Here is a 20,803-nt window from a genome sequence, read left to right as displayed (position 1 = left end):
CCTAAAGGCCTGTTTTCCACAGAAAGAGCAAACGCCCCGGGTACTCTGTACCTTTGGCGGGTACAGGGTATCAGATCCAGAAGCAACTTGCCCAGGGTGGGGGAGGGCAGGGGGAGGGCAGGGGGAGGGCAGAGGCCTGCCTTGGGGGACAGGGAAGGGACAGGAATGCAGGCGACACAGCCGTTAAGTGCTCAGAACTTACGGGGATCCTCAGCGCTGGTGGAGGAGGCCGAGTTACCCAGTAACTCTATTCTCCCAACATCTGGCTAAAAATTCACGGGGTTCGTGTCCTCTGGGAAGCACAAAGTTGGCTCCTGCCTTTAGGTAAGCTCAGCTGCGCAGCTGCTCAGCGATCTGTGCAGCCACACACAGCAATCATTAAGCAGGTCCATATTCGCACCCATGAGCTGCCACGGTCAGCCTCACCCGGGGCACAGACACCAGGGCTTCTCAGCCCTGCTGGTCCGCTGGCCTCATGTACTTCCTACTGAGGAGCAAGAGGACCCCGACCTCCCGTGCAGGGGCCCCTAGGTGCAGGGGTGAGCCGCGAGGGGGGGAGAGGGCTGGGGGTGGGCTCTCCCCTCTCAGAGCCATGCAGCCTCCGGCCTTCTGTGGACGGCATTCAGGGTGGTGCAGGGTCCTGGCCCTCGGGTCACAGTCCCTGCCCACCACGCCCACAATTGAGGGCAGCTGCAGAGGGCTTGAGGTCCAAGTGGTATACATGTGTGCCACGAACATATATGCACACTTCCATACATCTGTACAATGTGCAAGCATGCATGTGTCAGCAATAACACACCAATGGGTGTGTGTACATACATTTACATGCACAACACATACCCTCACATGCATGCACTCCCCATGCATAGGTATTCACATAACATAGGGACACATTTATGTGCCAAATGTGTACACGTGTACATGCATACACATGTGCACATTCATGCACACTGACAGATAAGACACAGGTGCAAATATATATCTGTATTCAAACATGTGGACACACACTCCTGTAAATACTTATGCACATACATGTGTGTGTACACACAGACACACACATGCAGAACAGACACAGTGCATGCTAATGCCCATAGTGCATACATATACAGGTGCTCACCTGCACCACGTAGACACATGCAAATGTGAAAACTTCCACATAAGCAAATGGTAGGCATGCACTGCAACAACACGCGTGTGTACTCAGGCATGGCAGCCAGCCGCCCCCTCCTCCAAGGGTCTGGCTGGTTCCTTTCCACCCACACCACCTGCTGCCTGATGTGGTCTGGAACACTCAGCACTTCAGATCCCCGTTCACCGAGGCTGTGGATGGCATGCTGACCAGCCCCTGCTGGTCCCCTGGCTTCTGGCAACGGTTTCTGAGGAGTGTGTAGATGGCAAAGCAGGGGATGAGGAGGCAGGGCACCCCAGCCACAATGACCACGACTGCGTAGGCCCAGTTCGGATACGTGATCCTCTGGGACTTAGGGAAGTCCTCCTGTGGAGAGAGCCACAGAGAAGGCTGTCTTCCATGAGGAGACAGGAAGGGAGACACCCACGGTGGGCAGACAGACAGGGAGACTCCCACAGTGAGCAGACAGACAAGGAGAGGAAAGACACCCACAGTGAGCAGACAGACACGGAGACGCCCACGGTGATCAGACAGACACAGAGACGCCCACAGTGAGCAGACAGACAAGGAGAGGAAAGACACCCACAGTAAGCAGACAGACAGGGAGACACCCACAGTGAGCGGACAGACACGGAGACGCCCACGGTGGGCAGACAGACATGGAGACGCCCACAGTGAGCAGACAGACATGGAGAAGCCCACGGTGAGCAGACAGACACGGAGACGCCCACGGTGATCAGACAGACACGGAGACGCCCACGGTGATCAGACAGACACGGAGACGCCCACGGTGATCAGACAGACACGGAGACGCCCACGGTGATCAGACAGACACGGAGACGCCCATGGTGGGCAGACAGACATGGAGACGCCCATGGTGAGCGGACAGACATGGAGACGCCCATGGTGGGCAGACAGACAGGGAGACGCCCACGGTGATCAGACAGACACGGAGACGCCCACAGTGAGCAGACAGACATGGAGATGCCCATGGTGGGCAGACAGACAGGGAGACGCCCACGGTGATCAGACAGACACGGAGATGCCCATGGTGAGCAGACAGACATGGAGACGCCCACGGTGAGCAGACAGACAGGGAGACTCCCACAGTGAGCAGACAGACACGGAGACGCCCACGGTGATCAGACAGACAGGGAGACACCCACGGTGAGCGGACAGACACGGAGACACCCACGGTGAGCGGACAGACACGGAGACGCCCATGGTGAGCGGACAGACAGGGAGATGCCCACGGTGATCAGACAGACACGGAGACGCCCATGGTGAGCAGACAGACACGGAGATGCCCATGGTGAGCAGACAGACACGGAGACGCCCATGGTGGGCAGACAGACACGGAGACACCCATGGTGAGCAGACAGACACAAGGACCTCTGAAACCCAGTCTCACTTCCTGGTTCCTGTAGTAACAGGGACCTGAAGCTTCCCTCCCTCCCGCAGGTGCCCCTCCCTCCTCCCCGCGCCCTGATTATTTCCTGTGCCCTCCCAGCCCCACCTCTGTCCCCACCCTCTGATGTCCCCCTCCCCTCCCACAAGTCCCCTCCCCCAGGAAGAGGTGCCCCTCCCCCGCTGGCCCTCCCCACGGGACACTCACGTAGTCAGGGTCCCACACGATGTAGGAGAGCTTTTTGTTGATCTCGATCACGAAGAAGAACAAGAAGATGACCAGCATGATCAGTGGGCTGATGACCCTCCAGGTGGCCTGCCAGAAGAGGTTGGGCTTGTGGCCGATCATGAACTTGATGTCACCGTTGAACCTGCAAGCAGAGGGGGAGGGGCACCTCTGGTGACTGGGCGGGGGTGGGGAGCGGCAGCCCGGCCCTGGCTGGCCTGAACTGTGGTCCTCACACCTCACCTGCAGGGAGCTAGGATTTGCAGCAGGTGTGGGTGGCGGCTGCCTGCCTGTATGCTCATCGGGACTGCTGTGTGTTCTAATTGGATGAGCTGGGTTTCTGGGCCTTGGCTCCTCAGCTGCTAATCCCTGTCTCTGTCCAGGTAAGTCTGAGAGCATGTGGACGCTACAGGCTGAAGGTTGGATTGCTCCTATTGGAAACTGAGGCGATACTCAGGGCAAGCCAAGACACCACACCCTGGCCTCTGTCTCACTGACGAAAGCATCAGAACTGAGCCGGTTCCAGCACATTCCATGAAGGTGGTACTGCATGGACAGAGGCCCGAGGCGGGGCACGGCTCTCTGTCCCCATGTCCAGAACTGGACTGGTCATCCTCAGCGGGAATTCTGTGACTAAGATGAACCATAACCACCATGCCATCGCCCCTCCTACCTGTCCATGCCATACACGTAGACCACAGAAAACATCTCAGAGAAGGCGATGATGAGTAAGGGGATGGAGGCGGCATACTGGTCCAGAAGAGACAGCCAGTACTGGCCAGACCTCAGCGTGAAGATGAAGGCGATGAGGTACGTCCCCAGGCAGACGAGGCCTGTGACACCGAGGGGACAGAGCAATCACAACGGAGCTCAGCCTGCTTCACAGTGCACCACCACCACGAGAACACGCATCATCCACACACCACCATGAGAACACATACCATTCCACACACCACCATAAGAACACGCGTCATTCCACACACCACCACGAGAACACACGCCATTCCACACACCACCATGAGAACACGCGTCATTCCACACACCACCACGAGAACACACGTCATTCCACACACCACCACGAGAACACACGCCATTCCACACACCACCATGAGAACACACGCCATTTCACACACCACCATGAGAACACGCGTCATTCCACACACCACCACGAGAACACACGCCATTCCACACACCACCATGAGAACACACATCATTCCACACACCACCACGAGAACACGCGTCATTCCACACACCACCATGAGAACACACGTCATTCCACACACCACCATGAGAACACGCATCATTCCACACACCACGAGAACACACGCCATTCCACACACCACCATGAGAACACACGTCATTCCACACACCACCATGAGAACACGCGTCATTCCACACACCACCACGAGAACACATGTCATTCCACACATCACCATGAGAACATGCGCCATTCCACACACCACCACGAGAACACACGCCATCCACACACCACCACCATGAGAACACACGTCATTCCACACACCACCACCACGAGAACACACGTCATTCCACACACCACCACCACGAGAACACACGTCATTCCACACACCACCACGAGAACATGCATCATTCCACACACCACCACGAGAACACGCGCCATTCCACACACCACCACGAGAACACGCATCATTCCACACACCACGAGAACACACGACATTCCACACACCACCATGAGAACACACGTCATTCCACACACCACCATGAGAACACACGTCATTCCACACACCACCACCATGAGAACACACGCCATTCCACACACCACCATGAGAACACACGTCATTCCACACACCACCACGAGAACACGCGCCATTCCACACACCACCACCACGAGAACACACGCCATTCCACACACCACCACGAGAACACGCGCCATTCCACACACCACCACGAGAACACGCGCCATTCCACACACCACCACGAGAACACGCACCATTCCACACACCACAAGAACACGCGTCATTCCACACACCACCATGAGAACACACACCATTCCACACACCACCATGAGAACATGCACCATCCACACACCACCACGAGAACACGCGCCATTCCACACACCACCACGAGAACACACGCCATTCCACACACCACCATGAGAACACGCATCATTCCACACACCACGAGAACACACGCCATTCCGCACACCACCATGAGAACACGCGTCATTCCACACACCACCACGAGAACACACGCCATTCCACACACCACCATGAGAACACACGTCATTCCACACACCACCACGAGAACATGCGTCATTGCACACAGCGCACCACCTTGAGAACAGAAGCTTCTCTTCCCCAGCCCCCCCCACACACACACCTGTCACTAGCTCCCCCCAGCCCCCCACACACACACCTGTCACTAGCTCCCCCCAGCCCCCCCCCACACCTGTCACTAGCTCCCCCCAGCCCCACACACACACCTGTCACTAGCTCCCCCCAGCCCCACACACACACCTGTCACTAGCTCCCCCCAGCCCCACACACACACCTGTCACTAGCTCCCCCCAGCCCCCCCCCACACCTGTCACTAGCTCCCCCCAGCCCCACACACACACCTGTCACTAGCTCCCCCCCACACACACACCTGTCACTAGCTCCCCCCCCACACACACACACCTGTCACTAGCTCCCCCCAGCCCCACACACACACACACACCTGTCACTAGCTCCCCCCAGCCCCACACACACACACACACCTGTCACTAGCTCCCCCCAGCCCCACACACACCTGTCACTAGCTCCCCCCAGCCCCACACACACACACACACCTGTCACTAGCTCCCCCCAGCCCCACACACACACACCTGTCACTAGCTCCCCCCAGCCCCCCCCCACACCTGTCACTAGCTCCCCCCAGCCCCCCACACACACACACCTGTCACTAGCTCCCCCCAGCCCCACACACACACACACACCTGTCACTAGCTCCCCCCAGCCCCACACACACACACCTGTCACTAGCTCCCCCCAGCCCCACACACACCTGTCACTAGCTCCCCCCAGCCCCACACACACCTGTCACTAGCTCCCCCCCACACACACACCTGTCACTAGCTCCCCCCAGCCCCCCCCCACACCTGTCACTAGCTCCCCCCAGCCCCCCACACACACCTGTCACTAGCTCCCCCCAGCCCCCCACACACACCTGTCACTAGCTCCCCCCAGCCCCCCCCCACACCTGTCACTAGCTCCCCCCAGCCCCCCCCCACACCTGTCACTAGCTCCCCCCAGCCCCCCCCCACACCTGTCACTAGCTCCCCCCAGCCCCCCACACACACCTGTCACTAGCTCCCCCCCCACACACACACCTGTCACTAGCTCCCCCCCCACACACACACCTGTCACTAGCTCCCCCCAGCCCCCCACACACACACACCTGTCACTAGCTCCCCCCAGCCCCCCCCCACACCTGTCACTAGCTCCCCCCAGCCCCACACGCACCTGTCACTAGCTCCCCCCAGCCCCACACGCACCTGTCACTAGCTCTTTGGGCCACTTTTTGGGAACGATGTTGAGGTCCTGCAGTGGCACCACCACGCCCTCCATGTTTCCGAACATGGACGAGAGGCCCAGGCAGAAGAGCATGAGGAAGAAGAGCACCGACCACAGCGGCGCCACGGGCATCTTGGTGATGGCCTCCGTGAAGACGATGAAGGCCAGGCCGGTGCCCTCTACACCCTGAGGGCCACACAGTTCCGGGGTGTCTCCTCCCTCCACCCCTCCCAGGCCAGCCTGTCAATCACCAGGGGTGGGCGAGGTCTCCTGACTGACCCCCCACCAAGCCCACGCTGAGTAAGGACCGGGAGGACTTGAGATGGTTTGTGAATAAGTAAGTTTTGTATTTTAGGGCCAGAGCGCAAACTGTGTTTTATGAGCAGTGAGCTGTTCCCACGGTGTTTCAGAGATGGAGGTGGCTGTGGCCACAGGGGGACTCTGAGCAGGTGTGCAGAGGGACCTGGAGAAAGTCATCCAGATGCATGCCCCCAAAATGCTCCCCTGAAGGCAGTGGAGGCCGCGACATGCTCAGGGGTGCAGGGCCCAGTCAATGGAGTCTGGAGAGGAACCGGGCCCAAGCCAGGTGCTCCTGATGGTGGCGAAGCCAACTTGAGCGACTCTCTGGACCCCTCTGCTCTTGTGCCTGCCTTGCCTCTGGCCACCGCTATGGATGGACGCGGAGCTGGGCCCTGAAGATGGCCCGCAGCCTCCACACAGGAGGAGGCCCCAGGGAGGGACGGCTAAGGTTGCACGCAGCCGCGGCCGGCCCACATCACATCAATACCCTGTGAGAGCACGTGAGCTCCCATCACCGCAGCTGGCTCAGAAGCCTTCATTTCTAAGGCAACAATGGGGAGGCGGCCATGGCCTCTGGAGGCTGAGAAAGCCACGCGGTAACCCATCCCTGGTTTTCCTTTTCTCTTTTTTGTGCTGGTCTCGGGTCTTGAACTCAGGTATTGGATGCTGTTCCTGAGCTTTTGTACTCAGAGCTAGTTTTCTACTATTTGAGCCTCTCAGGGCTAGCTTTCTGCCACTTGAGCCACAACTGGTTCATTGGAGATAAGAACCTCATGGACTTTCCTGGCCAGGCTGGCTTTGAACTGCTATCCTCAGATCTCAGCTCCTGAGTGGCCCAGATGGCAGGCGTGAGCCATGCTGCGCAGCACTTATCTCTGCTCTTTGATGTACTGGACTGGCCGGGCCAGGCGTGAGGTAGGGAACGGGGCAGGGAGGGGAAGGCTGAGGGTCAGAGGTGGGTGGGCAGTGAGTCGGGCCTCCTGCAGACACTGTCCAGCTCCTCCAGAGGCCGAGCCGTGACCTCTCAAAGCCGGTGCCCGTGACTCCTGGGGCCTGGCAAAGGGCATCCCATCCCCCCGCGGCATGGGGCTCCACGCCCCGCGGAGCCCGCCCCGCAGAACCCACCTCTGAGAGGAAGGAATTCAGGTCGCAGGTCTGAAACTTGAGCTGTGCGTAGGCTGCAGGGTTAGTGGCGTTGCACCACTGCTGCATGGACTCGAAGTTCTCCTGGGTCACACTGCCCTCCGACAGGTCGAACCCGTTCATGAGGGTCAGAATGTTCCTGGAAGCGGCAAGAGGGGCAGACGCTGGCCCAGGCAGGCGGGGCCTGCAACCACCTCACCACGGCACACTGCGGCCCGGCCCTCACCACGGCACGCTGCGGCCCGGCCCTCACCAGGGGCACGCTGCGGCCCGCAACCACCTCACCACAGGCACGCTGCGGCCCAGCCCGGGCCCCAGGAGGCATGCTGCAGCCCGGCCCTCACCACGGGCACGCTGCAGCCCGGCCCTCACCACGGGCACGCTGCGGCCCGGCCCTCACCACGGGCACGCTGCGGCCCGGCCCTCACCACGGGCATGCTGCGGCCCGGCCCGGGCCCTGGGAGGCCGACTCACGCATTGAAGCAGTCGTCAAAGCGCTCTGTGGCCCGGAATCCGATGACTGAGTAGATCACGGTGGCTGCAAACACAGATGTGAAGCCATTGATGATGGACACGATCACAGAGTCCTTCTCGAAGTTGTTGCTGTGAGGGGGTGACATCACCGCTGGTCAGTGTCGGGGGGAGGACTCTTCGGCCCCGGCCCCACCACTGCACCCAGGCGCGGTTCTGAGTGGAGCCCAGCAGTGGCCGAGCCCAGAGGCCAGGGTGCTCCGAGCACCCCTAGGCCACGTCCAATCCTCAGCCCCACGGCTGGTGGAGTTGCCTTCCTCTTTCTGACAGTGTCCTCCCCCAGCGACGGCCCGTGGTGCCGGAGATGCTCCGAAGGCCTGGGCAGTCTTGTGGTACAGGCCAGGGAAGGGCCTGGGTCCTCGCCTCCAGGCTCAGAGGCCCCATGGGCTCAAGGAGAGAGGCCAAGTCCTCCCAGGTCTCTCTGACCAATGGAGTTTTGCTTGCTTCTCTGGATGTCCGTACTTAGATGCAATGTGGGAGCAATTCAGCCCACAGTCCCCAGGGCTGAGTGGCCCCGGGGCTGGGTGGATCACCTCTCTGGGGTAAAAGGGGGTAAACAAGTCCAGAATGTTCTGGCTAAACATGTCAGCCTGGCAGGTGGGCATGGCTGAGCACAGAGTGCCCACCCTCCGTGGTTCTGGCCTCCAGCAGGACAGACCAGCCACCTTGGGGGGTGTCTGCCCTGGGCTAAGGCCCCATGAGCTTCTGACCAGCTAATGAGCCCAGGGTTTGTGTCACGTCACAGCAGCCCCAGGAGTGCACAGCACACGCCTTCCTGCTGCCCTGGGGTGGGGAGGTGCGGCCCCCGCCGCCTCAGCTCGGGGCCTGTCTGGGGAGAGGCCAGCTGCAAAGGCCACGCGTCTGCATGATTCTGTGCACAGGAAACAGCAAATCACCGAGATGGAAGTGGGTGCTCGCATCCCAGGACAGGCTGGCACCTCTGCGTCTGCACACCGGGGGTGGGGACTCAGGGGCGGGGCCTCGGACCTGGGGGCGGGGCCTCAGGCTGGGCGGGGCCACAGACCTGGGGACGGGGCCTCAGGCTGGGCAGGGCCACAGACCTGGGGGTGGGTTCTCAGGGGCTGGGTGGGGACTCGAACCTGGGGGCGGGGCCTCAGGCCTGGGGGTGGGGCCTCGGGCTGGGCAGGGCCACAGACCTGGGGGTGGGTTCTCAGGGGCTGGGTGGGGACTCGAACCTGGGGGCGGGGACTCAGACCTGGGGGTGGGGCCTCAGGATGGGCGGGGCCACAGACCTGGGGGCGGGGCCTCAGGCTGGGCAGGGCCACAGACCTGGGGGTGGGTTCTCAGGGGCTGGGTGGGGACTCGAACCTGGGGGCGGGGACTCAGGGGCGGGGCCTCAGACCTGGGGGCAGGGACTCAGGGGCAGGGCAGGGTCTCAGACCTGGGGGTGGGTTCTCAGAGGGGCTGGGTGGGGACTGGGAGCTGGGAGTGGGGGCTGGGGGTCTTCTCCCCTGGACACTGGGTGGGGTGGGGCCTGGGGGGGCTTCTCAGGACACGGTGGGGGTGGGGACTCCCGGGGCTTCTCCTGAGGACAGTTGGGGCTCGTTGGAGTGCAGTGCTAATGTCACTGAGTTCTAAAACCATTGACATATGAGTTGTCTGAGCAAAGCTGTGAGGTAAGGCTAAGGTTGTAGAGTGGCGGCCAAAGAGCAAAAGCATCAAATCAAGAGTTCAAATCCCAGCTCCCGCAACAACGGCAAAATTCACCTGCAATCCTGCTTGGGCTCTGCCTGCAGGACACCTTCCGGTTCTTTCCCCATGGGTTGGGGAGGCCTTGAAGCCTGAGCCCAGCCGGGTGACATCTGGAGCCTGAGGCCACCCAAAGTCACCCCACAGTCCCACCCAAAGTCCATCCCACAGGCCCTGGGCTGCCCCCAGAAGCTGGGTCCCGCCTCTGCTCGGTCCCACCGCAGACGGGGCCGCTCGGCCACGCCCCCAAAGCCTGGGCTTCTTCACTGCTGCCCCATCCTTTACAACTGCCCCTCCCAGCACAGGTGTGGTCAGTCCACCGGGCGCTACCCCCCTTCTGCAGTGGTCTGCCGAGTGCATCACCTGATCTACCATAAGCCGGAAGGTGGACCCCGGTGCCTGGACTGGCACAGAGCAAGTGCTCTGAACGCATTTGGATGAAGACAGGAGCCGCTGGCAGCCCCCTGCGGGGCACTGGGGGTTCAGGAAGGGGTTCAGCCCCTTCTGGGGTGCAGTGAAGAGACCCTCTCACCCTACTCACTGCACGGAGTTGTAGCTGGAGAAGGAGATGAGGCCCCCGAAGGCCAACGAGAAGGAAAAGAAGACCTGTGCGCCCGCGTCCAGCCAGGTGTTGGGGTTGGCCAGTTCTGTGACCTGTTCCAGACAGAGACCTCAGCTGTGACGGAGGGATGGCGGGGACCACGGGGGGGGGCGTGAACCCAGGAGGCAGCAGCAGAGCCCCCGCCTGGGGAGCCCCCCAGAGAACAGCAGAGTCCCCGCCTGGTGAGCACCAGTGGCCAGCCTGGGGAGCCCCCCAGAGAACAGCAGAGTCCCCGCCTGGTGAGCACCAGTGGCCAGCCTGGGGAGCCCCCCAGAGAACAGCAGAGCCCCTGCCTGGTGAGCACCAGTGGCCAGCCTGGGGAGCCCCCCAGAGAACAGCAGAGCCCCTGCCTGGTGAGCACCAGTGGCCAGCCTGGGGAGCCTCCCGAGCAGGTGGCCCCCACAGAGAGAGACACGGTCAAGCCAGTTGGAAGTCTCCCCCTCCCCCCCCCACATGTGTCTTCTGTGCCCTGGACAGGCCTAGGTGGCCTCGGCCGCGGCTGGCTTGGACAGCAGCCACCTGCTTGCCAGGTGCGTATCTTGAGGCAAAGGGGTCACTGAGCAAGGGAGGCCCTGCCCCCAAACAGGGTCCGAAGCCCCGCGGCGCGCAGCAGACTCACGTTGGGTGTGAAGAGGAAGAGAAGGCCGTTGGTGGCCCCTTTCAGCGTCAAGCCACGGATGAGGAAGATGGTCAGCACCACGTAAGGCAGCGTGGAGGTGATGTACACGGCCTGGGGAGCAGAGGCAGGGAGGAGTCACTGCACAGGTATGGGGGGGGCGGGGAGCAGGGCACTGAGGGCAGGGCAGGGGTCAGAGCAGAAAAGGGCCAGCCACTCAGGACCCCCTGATCGCCCTTCTCTGATGAGAACACTTGATGTCCACAGGGTGGACACTCGGCCCCTGCTCATCTCTCCCTGGGTTTTCCTGATGATCGGGAGCACTCTGACGAGCCTTCTCTCAACTGGAGAGATGTTGGCTAGGTCAGTGTGGCACCCAGCCCTTCGGGCGTGTGTGTGAAGCATGTGTTCCGTGGAGCTGTCTGGCGGATCGGCGGCGCCCCCGCCTGAGGCGTGCTGCAGCTCGAGCGGCCGTGGGCGCGGCTCTCACCTTGCCTGTGGTCTCGATGCCGCGGATGATGCACACGTACAGCACGCTCCAGGCAGAGGTCAGGCTCAGCAGGATCCACCACTGGATGGAGCCCGAGTCGTCAATGGAGGTGGAGATGTTGAGGGTCTCTCGGTACCAGAAGTAGTCCACAGAGGAACTCCGGGCGCACTCATCCACGCGGCCTGTTCACGGTTCAAGGCGAAGGTCAGCAAGAGAGGGGAAGCCCAGAGAGGCCCTGAGTCACTCAGAGTGCACAGCCAGCCAGGCACACACACATGTATGCCTGACTCATGTACAGGAGCACACATGCACACATGCGCTGCCCAGACACACACGTGCACACACACATATATGCGCATGTGCACACACGTGTACGCATGCAGTGCAATTTAAGAGGGACTGGCCGTAATCGTGGTGTGTGTATCTCTGAGTGCAGCCAGGAGGGCTGGGCTAGGCCTCACGGGCCCCCAGGGCTCATCCTGCTGGCCTGGCGTGTGTGGAGGGTCCACGTGCACCCCACAGCCACTGGGCTGTCCAACCAGGGGCAGCCTGAGAGGCCCCCCCCGGCCGCACGCGTGGCTGTGAGCTGGGGCGGGTCTCCCGGACACAGGCAGCCACCTGCCGCCCTCCTGAATGGAGAGGGGTTCTGGGGGGTGCTCTTGGGGTGGGAGGTCACCCGAGGCTTAAGGTGGGGGCCCTGCGTGCCAATCGGGGCACATGGTGTGATCGGCTAGACGGAAGGTTCTGACATGATCACGTTGTAGGATGCAGAGGGGTTGCATTCTCCAGAAACTTCTCAAGGCCCAGCTGGAGCCCCTGCGTGGTCCCTGTGGCTCTGCTCCTCACGGCTCCCTCCACTGGCCACTGAGTCGTGGAAGCCATGGGATTTGGCTTTTTTGTTTTTCTTTCTTTGCACAGGGGAGGTTTTAAATGTTCCACAGCATCTGAGGGTTTCCACCAGCCTGGTCTACCCACCTCTGACTCTGAGGTAACTGGAAGGGAGCTAGCTGTTCAGGAAGGGTTTGTGGCTCAGGATGGAGCCTGCTGGCACTGGGTTTACCTGTGTGGTTCAGGTTGAGGGGGCACTGGCTCCAGGGCAGAGGCTCCTGGAAGGAGTTGAAGAAGTACCACATGATGTACGCGATGATGGTGTTGTAGTACAAGCCCACCACGAAGGACACGATCATGGAGGCGATTCCTGCCGGGAGGAGGGAGACGTCACCGGGCTGCATGTGGGTGAGCCCTGGTGCCCTGCCTGAGCAGTTAGCCCATCCCTGGGAAGCCACTGGAGCTGATGCCATGCCAGACAAGAGCTGAATCCCGGAAGGGGCCCCTAGGTGGAGGCTGGATGTCACGCCGCTGCGCATCACCTGCCACACAGAGTGGGGCACCGGTCTCACTGTCCTCCACTTCACCTGTAGCACATGCAGCAGCCCACGGGTGTGTCCATGAATGTGGCCACAGGGCCCTTGCAAAAAATCTCCAAGGAGCTTGTCTGCAGGCTGCACAGGTGCCCAGCCCCAGACCAGGGCCGAGCGGGTGGGTCTCCTGGGCAGGGTTGTGAGGCAGATCAGTAAACGGTGGCCTCCATGTTTGGAGACAAGCCAGCAGGATTGTGAAGAGGTTTCATGTGCATGCTCTTCTGAAAGTTAAAACTAAAACTCTGTGTGTGTGCGTGCATGTGTGTGTGAGTGCACACATGTATGTGTTGCATGTATGTGTGCACATCATGCACGCCCATGGAAGACAGAGAAAGGGGAGATAGGAAGAGAAGGTAGAGAGAGAAGAGAGAAGGAGGAGAGGGAGGAGAGAGGAAGGAGGAAAGGAAGCTTGCTGTGTGGCAGGGCCAGCGGGCATCCAGGGACCAATGTCCCCTGGACTCAGAATGCCTTTCTGTCCGTGGACCCTGCCCTTCCCTCCCTGTTCCTTCACCACCCACCACATTCTGAGGTCTCAGAGGCTGCACTGGAGCCACCCCTGGGTTGTGTGTAAATGAGTGATCAGCCTCAGGTTCAGGGTCAGTGCCAGAGGCCTCCCCACTGAGCACGTGGGGTGGTGGAGGAGGCTGTGTTAGCGGCCAGCAGCACCCCCTTCTGGGCCTTGGACACATTTGGAGCCCGCGCTGGGCAGGTGGGGTCACCTTTCTTCCCCGTGTCTGGACCCCTAGGCTGTTTGGTTTCAGACGGCCTCTGCAGCTCTGGCTGGGTCTTAGTGGCCAGGATTGGCCTGGCCTGGACACTGCAACCTAGACGCTCAAGATTCTAAGGAAGCATTGCCCAAGGCCTCTGGCAGGGGGGAGCTGGGGGTCTTTCCTGCCCAGCAGAGGGGAAGCAAGGCTTGCGAGGTGGACCGCGGGCCCCAGGGAAGACATACGGATACAGACCTATGCCCTTCAGGGCTGGATTTATGGAGCTCCACACGCCCACACTGCCCCTGCGCAGCCGCTGGCCGATGGCGAACTCCATGTACAGCAGAGGCGCACCCTCCAGGACCAGCAGGATGAGGAACGGGATCATGAAGGCCCCTGGCATGGGAAGAAGCCGGATGCATCATGATGCAGAGTGGAAGGCCACCCGGGGCCAGGTGCACACGGGGACTGTGCAAGATTTGTCATAAGTGCAAACGAGAATGCCATCAAGACTCCTGCTGGACTGAGATGGAGCTGGGGTGCACCAGCAAGCCACCGTAGAGGGGTCAGAGCAAGCTGCACGTTCTAGAAGGATTTCTTTGTAGGTGACTAGTCTACATGGCCACACAGGCTGACACCACCTGCTGGACAGTCCCCATGCACACAGCTGACACCATCTGCTGGACTGGACAGTCCTCATGCACACAGGCTGACCACAGCCTGCTGGACTGGACAGTCCCCGTGCACATGGCTATCACAGCCTGCTGGACTGGACAGTCCTCATGCACACAGCTGACCACAGCCTGCTGGACTGGACAGTCCTCATCCACACAGCTGACCACAGCCCACTGGACTGGACAGTCCCATGCACACAGCTGACCACAGCCTGCTGGACTGGACAGTCCTCATGCACACAGGCTGACACAGCCTGCTGGACTGGACAGTCCCCATGCACACAGGCTGACCATAGCCTGCTGGACTGGACAGTCCTCATGCACACAGGCTGACACCACCTGCTGGACTGGATAGTCCCCATGTACACAGGCTGACCATAGCCTGCTGGACTGGACAGTCCCCATGCACACAGGCTGACACCACCTGCTGGACAGTCCCCATGCACACAGGCTGACACCACCTGCTGGACAGTCCCCATGCACACAGGCTGACCACAGCGTGCTGGACTGGACAGTCCCCATGCACACAGGCTGACCACAGCCTGCTGGACTGGACAGTCCCCATGCACACAGGCTGACCACAGCCTGCTGGACTGGACAGTCCCCATGCACAGAGCTGACCATAGCCTGCTGGACTGGACAGTCCTCATCCATACAGGCTGACACAGCCCGCTGGACTGGACAGTCCCCATGCACATGGCTGACACAGCCTGCTGGACTGGACAGTCCCCACGCACATGGCTGACCACAGCCTGCTGGACTGGACAGTCCCCATGCACACAGCTGACACAGCCTGCTGGACTGGACAGTCCTCATCTACACAGGCTGACACAGCCTACTGGACTGGACAGTCCCCATGCACATGGCTGACACAGCCCGCTGGACTGGACAGTCCCATGCACACAGCTTGCTGGACTGGACAGTCCCCATACTCATGGCTGACCACAGCCTGCTGGACTGTACAGTCCCCATGCACACGGCTGACCACAGCCTGCTGGACTGGACAGTCCCCATGCACACAGCTTGCTGGACTGGACAGTCCCCATACTCATGGCTGACCACAGCCTGCTGGACTGTACAGTCCCCATGCACACGGCTATCACAGCCTGCTGGACAGTCCCCATGCACATAAGCTGACCACAGCCTGCTGGACTGGACAGTCCCTGTGCACGCAGCTGACCATTGTCTGCTGGACTGGACAGTCCCCATGCACACAGGCTGACCACAGCCTGCTGGACTGGACAGTCCCCATGCACACAGCTGACACAGCCTGCTGGACTGGACAGTCCTCATACTCATGGCTGACATGGCCTGTTGACTTAGGGAGTGTGGTCATTAAACAAGAGGCATAGCAGTGACATGGACAGCCGTGGGGCTCCGGCCCAGGGCTGAGTTGATGCCAGACCCTCGCTGCTCAGAGCCCTGGGGCGGTGGGGGGGACTGAGCCCCAGTGCTGTCCTTGCCTGCCAGGTGCTGACGCCAAGGAGCAGAGTTCTCGCCCCCACACTGCTGGTGATCCTGGACACCGCGTCCTCTGACCTCTCTGCTGCTGAGATGGCCCTGGGCTTCAGCGGCTCCCTGGGTAACGTTGCGTGTGTCCTTTTTTGTTTGTTGTTTTTCTGTTGGTCATGGGGCTTGAACTCTGGGCCTGGGCGCTGTCCCTCAGCTCTTCAGCTCAAGGGTAGTGCTCTACCACTTGAGCCATAGCGGCCACTACTGGTTTTTTGGTAGTTTATTGGAGATAAGAGTCTCACAGACTTTCCTTCCCAGGCTGTCTGAACTGCTATCCTCAGATCTCAGCCTCCTGAGTAGCTAGGGTTCCAGGCATCCGCTGCGGGCGCCCGGCACACGTGTCCTATATTTGAGCTGTGCTAGCGGTTGTGGCCTCTAACAGCTTAATTCTCATGTCGTGTTCACCTGTTCACGCTGGCGACCTCACTCAGTCCTGACGACGTTCGCCGTTAGAAAGCCTGGTCTTCCTGTTTTCTCACCCTCTTTTGGAGATGGCCCAGGTCCCTCCTCGAAGGGCTCTTCTCAGAAGCCCATTATTTCCATCCGAGGCTGGCGTCAGCCACGTGAGCCGTACCTCCACCTCCAACTTCACACTGTCCCCACGTAGATGGGACCCCATGTGCCACAGGGCGCCCCACGGGGCTGTGCCACGTTCTGCCCCAGTGCAGGGGATGGCTAGACACATCCCAGCATGGGGTTGGCCATCCTTCGGGTCAGCTGGCAAACTGGCATGGTGGCATCCGCCCACCGCCCGTGGGAAGGGAGCTGATGGCGGAAGTGGTGAAATCCAGGCCCAGCCTAGGGTCCGGGCTTCCTTGTTCCCAGGAGCCACCTGCCACTGACCTGCAGCTCTGTCCTGGAGCCCTGGTGGGCTCCGAGTGGGACAGCTGTGACCCCGGATGGGCGGGGCCCACAGTCCCCTTGGTGTCCCCTAAGCGTGGGCCGGAATCCAGTGTCTGCCCAAGAGTGAATTCAGCTGCTGGGCACAGCCAGGGCCCTGCCTGGTAGGACAGACGGGTGGACGGAGACAAGGTGAGACAGAGAGACAGAGAAAGAGATGAGAGAGACACAGGAAGGACAAACTGACGAGGAGAGGCAGACAAGGATAAGCAAATAAGGAGAGAAAGGGGCAAGCAGAGGGACAAGCAGAGGGACAAGCAGAGGGACAAGCAGACAGAGGCGGAGAGGCGCGCTCCTTCCACAGACGCCCTTGGGCCCCGCGGCCTGGCTGGCATCCCCAGCTCAGGCCCGTGGGGGAGACCAGAGGTCTCCGGCACCTGTGTCCTCAGACACAGTGCCAAGTGTCCATTAGAGCCAGGCCCCGGGCCAGGGGCCTCCTGTCAGAGCCGCTGCTCCTCCAGCCTGGGGAAGCCAGCGTTTCTGCCAGATGGGGCATCACAGACAGCCAAAGGTCCCTAGAGACGGGCCTTCGCGTGCTCCCTGGGGCTGTTGGCATCTGCTCTTCACACAGACCCAGAGATCAGGGCATGGGGCACCAAGTGTGAGGCAACAGGAAGTGCTCTGGGCACCAGCGCTCCGAGAAGCAACAGAGAGAGAGGAGGACGACGGGGGAGGGAGGAGAGAAAGGGGGTGAAAAAGAGGAGGGAAGGGGAAAGGGTATGGAGTGGGAAGGGAGCAGAAGGAAAGAGGAGGAGGGCAGAGGGCACAGGAGGAGAGGAGGGAGGAGTGCAGTGCGGAAGGAGGGAGAGGGAGAGAGGAGGAGGGAGGAGAAAAGAGAAGAGGGGGTGTCCCCGGAGGCGGGAGCTGCGAGCACTTCCCTTCCTGTCCTCAGGTCCCGGCTGGACCTCGCTCCCAGGTAAGTGCTCCTCTTGAGGTGGCCCTGACCCTGGGCTCCTGACCTTGGGAAGGGCCCTAGAGCCGTCCACCTGGACACGCTCTCTGCAGAGGCTGAGGCTAGTGACGGGGAGTGACATTTGCACAGCTGAGAGTGCAGTCCAAGCTCCAGGGGAGAAGTGGGTCCTCCCTCTCCCTCCCCTCCCCCACCCCATCCTCCCCCCTCCCGCCAGGAGCTCAGGCCCTGAGGCCGGGCAGCGTGGGCTTGGTCGGCCGACAGGAGGGCAGGGGTGCAGCCCTGGTGCTCTGCCTCCCCGGACACCGCCCGGCCCCTGCCTGCACCTGCCACTGCCTGGCGGCCCCCAGGGCCTGGGGAGACCCGGTTCCCCAGATCCACCACGCTGTCTGGGGGCCAAATGAGTAGAGAAGCCTCAACAGCAGCCTTCTATGCCGGTCCACACCCGTGTGAAATCGTGAGAGGAGCACAGACCACCCCTGAGCGGGAGAGGCAGCCCGGGGCCGTTCCGCTGCTGCTGAGCAGGTCTGGGCTCTACTCACAGGGCAGCTGTCCAGCCCAGAGCCCAGTGACCAGAAGGCTGCCCTCTCGCAAGGACAGCCAGGTCCTTGGCTACCTGTGACCACTGTTGATGGGAAGTGAGCTGTGAGGTATGCCCAGGAGGTGGCTGGGCAGCGCAGGGGCGAGGAGGGCCTGCTCATGTCTGCTTCAGAAGAGTCTGCCCGTCCTGACGACTTCTTGTCTCAGCTCTGCCTATGGAGGAACCCCCCTGCAAGGGCAGGGGACCCTCACGGGGTGGGCAGGGAAGGGGCTGGGCAGGCTCCAGATGCAGGGTCAGTCCTTTGGGCCTGACCCCATGGAGGGACCTTACAGTGTCTGGGCTGGATGTCAGGCAGAGGACGCTGGGGGGAGACAGGCAACGCCGAGTCCCCAGGGGAGCCCGGGAGGTTTCTACCTGGGCCCGAATCCTGCAGACAGCCCTCCGGGGGGAGGCTGGGTCTCTGTGCTGGTGGCAGGGCGCGGCCCCCTGCCCTCACGCGCCAGCGTGGCTTCCCACAGGGATCCTGACCGCAGGGGAGGCCCCCCCCCAGGCCTGCTTCCCCTCCTGTCCCAGGGCACAGGCTGCGGCAGCCAGCTGGGCCTGCTGAAGCCTCAACCCAGCTCTGCTCAGGGGAGTTGGGCAGCGGGACCTAGAGATGGTCAGTGCCCCGGGCTGCTGTGATCCTGACCCTTGGTCCCAGGGCCCCCGCTGTCCCTGGTGGGCAGTGCTGGCTGGACCAGAGACACAGCAGCCAGCCAGCACAGCTCCCTAACACAGGACCAGATGGCATGAAGGTGAGCAGCCTTGCTTCAGGACTGTAACATGAGAAGGCCTGTGTGGGACAGGCCTCCCTGAGTCAGAGAGAAAGCCACTTACAAGGGGAATACTTGGAGCCCACGCGACTCCACCCCTGGGCACACCCGGCACCCAGCCCAGCCTGTTCTGGGCCCAGAGGCCCCCGGCGGAGAGGTGCGCCCGGGTTCCAGGGTTCCAAGTGGTGATGGAAGTCCGCCCAGGGGTCCAGGCTGACCCTGACCAGAGGTCCTGGGGCACAGCTCTGTGGAGTCAGGCTGGTGTGCAGAGCCTCTGGCCAGGGCTGCGCCTGCCCTCCCGTTACCCCTGAGAGTTAGGTCCCGGGAGAGGCGCGGGGCTCAGACCCAGCTTCCGGGGAGAGCGGGGGCCTTTGTGGAGAAGAGGAGGGGCCCATTGCGAAGCCGCGTTCCCCAGAGCCGGCTCCACAGGCCCGGGCGGGCCGGCCGGTGAGGGCGGAGGCTGGGCTCTCAGGGCCCGGGTGCCAGCTGGTCCCGGGCCAGGCCGGGAGCTTGCAGCAGGGGCTCTGCCCACCTGCCTCACTCCAGCCTCTGCTTTGGGGGTCATGTGGTGCTCGCCCACAGGGTGGGCCCAGCCTGAGCCCCGGCCCCCTGGAGGGCTCCCCTGGAGACGCGAGCTGTTCCCCTGCACCCCCACCCTCAGCCCCCCACAGCACCTGTGCCTGCTGGCTGGGCACAGTGCGTCTCCCTCTCCAACGCAGAGCCCGGGAGCGGAGGGTCTGCCCCCCCCGCCCGGCCCCTTGGGGAGCAGGGTGCCCAGGGCCGTGGAGGAGGCTGAGGGCTGTGAGCTCTTTGTGGAGTTGTTCACCCTGGCCCGCCCGGCCCCGCACAGCCCCCAGGACTCTACCTCCTCCGTGGCTCTGGCACAGGTAGGGGAAGCGCCACACGTTGCCCAGCCCCACACAGAAGCCCACGCAGGTGAGCATGTACTGGGCTTTGTTGTCCCACTTGGGCCGGGAGCTGGCTTCCTTCTGCTCGATGATCTCCAGCTGGTCCAGGGACGGGACCCGGTCGTCCAGGCCCGGGTTGGGCAACACCAGCTTCACCATGGTGGTCTCTGGGTAGGCCTGGCACACACGGCAGGCCTGGCACTGGCAGGACCGGCGCTGGCAGGCAAGTGGTGGTGGCCAGCAGCCCCAGAGCTTTATAGAGAACCTTTGGCACCTCACCCTGTGCACCTGGGCTGAGAGGAGGCGTCAGCAGATCCTCAGGGCGGTCCACACGGCACTGTTAATGCCTTATCTGCTGAGACGCCCAGCCCGGGGCCGGGAGCCACCTCCGCTGCAGCCAGAGGCCCCTCCACAGGCGGACTGCCCCTCCCCGTGCAGACGCAGGCTGAGCCCCCACGGGAGCCCCGACGGCTGTGCCCTCCATTGATCGTGGGGGTCAGGCCCTGGCCCCTCTCCAAGGAGGGATCCAAGCAGATGGATGGTATCTGGTGGTGCTGACTGGCCAAGCGGGAAGCTGCCGCTCCCCAGAGCCTTGGAGTCCCGAAGGATGGGGCTCAGTCCCACCTCCAGGAGATCGGGAAGCACCTCCCCCCGCCGGCTCAGCTGTGTGCTGAGCACAGTCCGCCTCACGGGGACCGGTGTGGCCTGAGTGCCCCCCTCCCTAGCTCTGGG

The 20,803-nt window shown here is 61.9% G+C and overlaps 1 protein-coding gene across 1 annotated transcript; it reads right to left on the bottom strand.

The window, feature by feature from the left end:
* Window positions 1-969: 969 nt before the first annotated feature.
* On the bottom strand, window positions 970-20,281 carry Slc6a19 (solute carrier family 6 member 19). Its single transcript, XM_070042119.1, has 12 exons — window positions 20,029-20,281; window positions 14,070-14,210; window positions 12,747-12,884; window positions 11,687-11,868; window positions 11,200-11,310; window positions 10,521-10,633; window positions 8,213-8,341; window positions 7,721-7,877; window positions 6,277-6,481; window positions 3,436-3,595; window positions 2,745-2,907; window positions 970-1,495 (listed from the first exon to the last, which is right to left on the bottom strand). Exons 1-12 carry the CDS (start codon window positions 20,228-20,230, stop codon window positions 1,292-1,294), a joined length of 1,905 nt encoding a protein of 634 aa, XP_069898220.1. The 5' UTR covers window positions 20,231-20,281; the 3' UTR covers window positions 970-1,291.
* Window positions 20,282-20,803: the final 522 nt, after the last annotated feature.

Source organism: Dipodomys merriami, unplaced genomic scaffold (genome assembly GCF_024711535.1).
Source record: "Dipodomys merriami isolate MVZ:Mamm:240054 unplaced genomic scaffold, mDipMer1.0.p SCAF_32, whole genome shotgun sequence".
In the NCBI taxonomy this organism is placed as follows: domain Eukaryota; kingdom Metazoa; phylum Chordata; class Mammalia; order Rodentia; family Heteromyidae; genus Dipodomys; species Dipodomys merriami.
The sequence above is the reverse complement of the archived record's forward strand: the minus strand, read 5'-3'. Positions and strand labels throughout refer to the sequence as shown.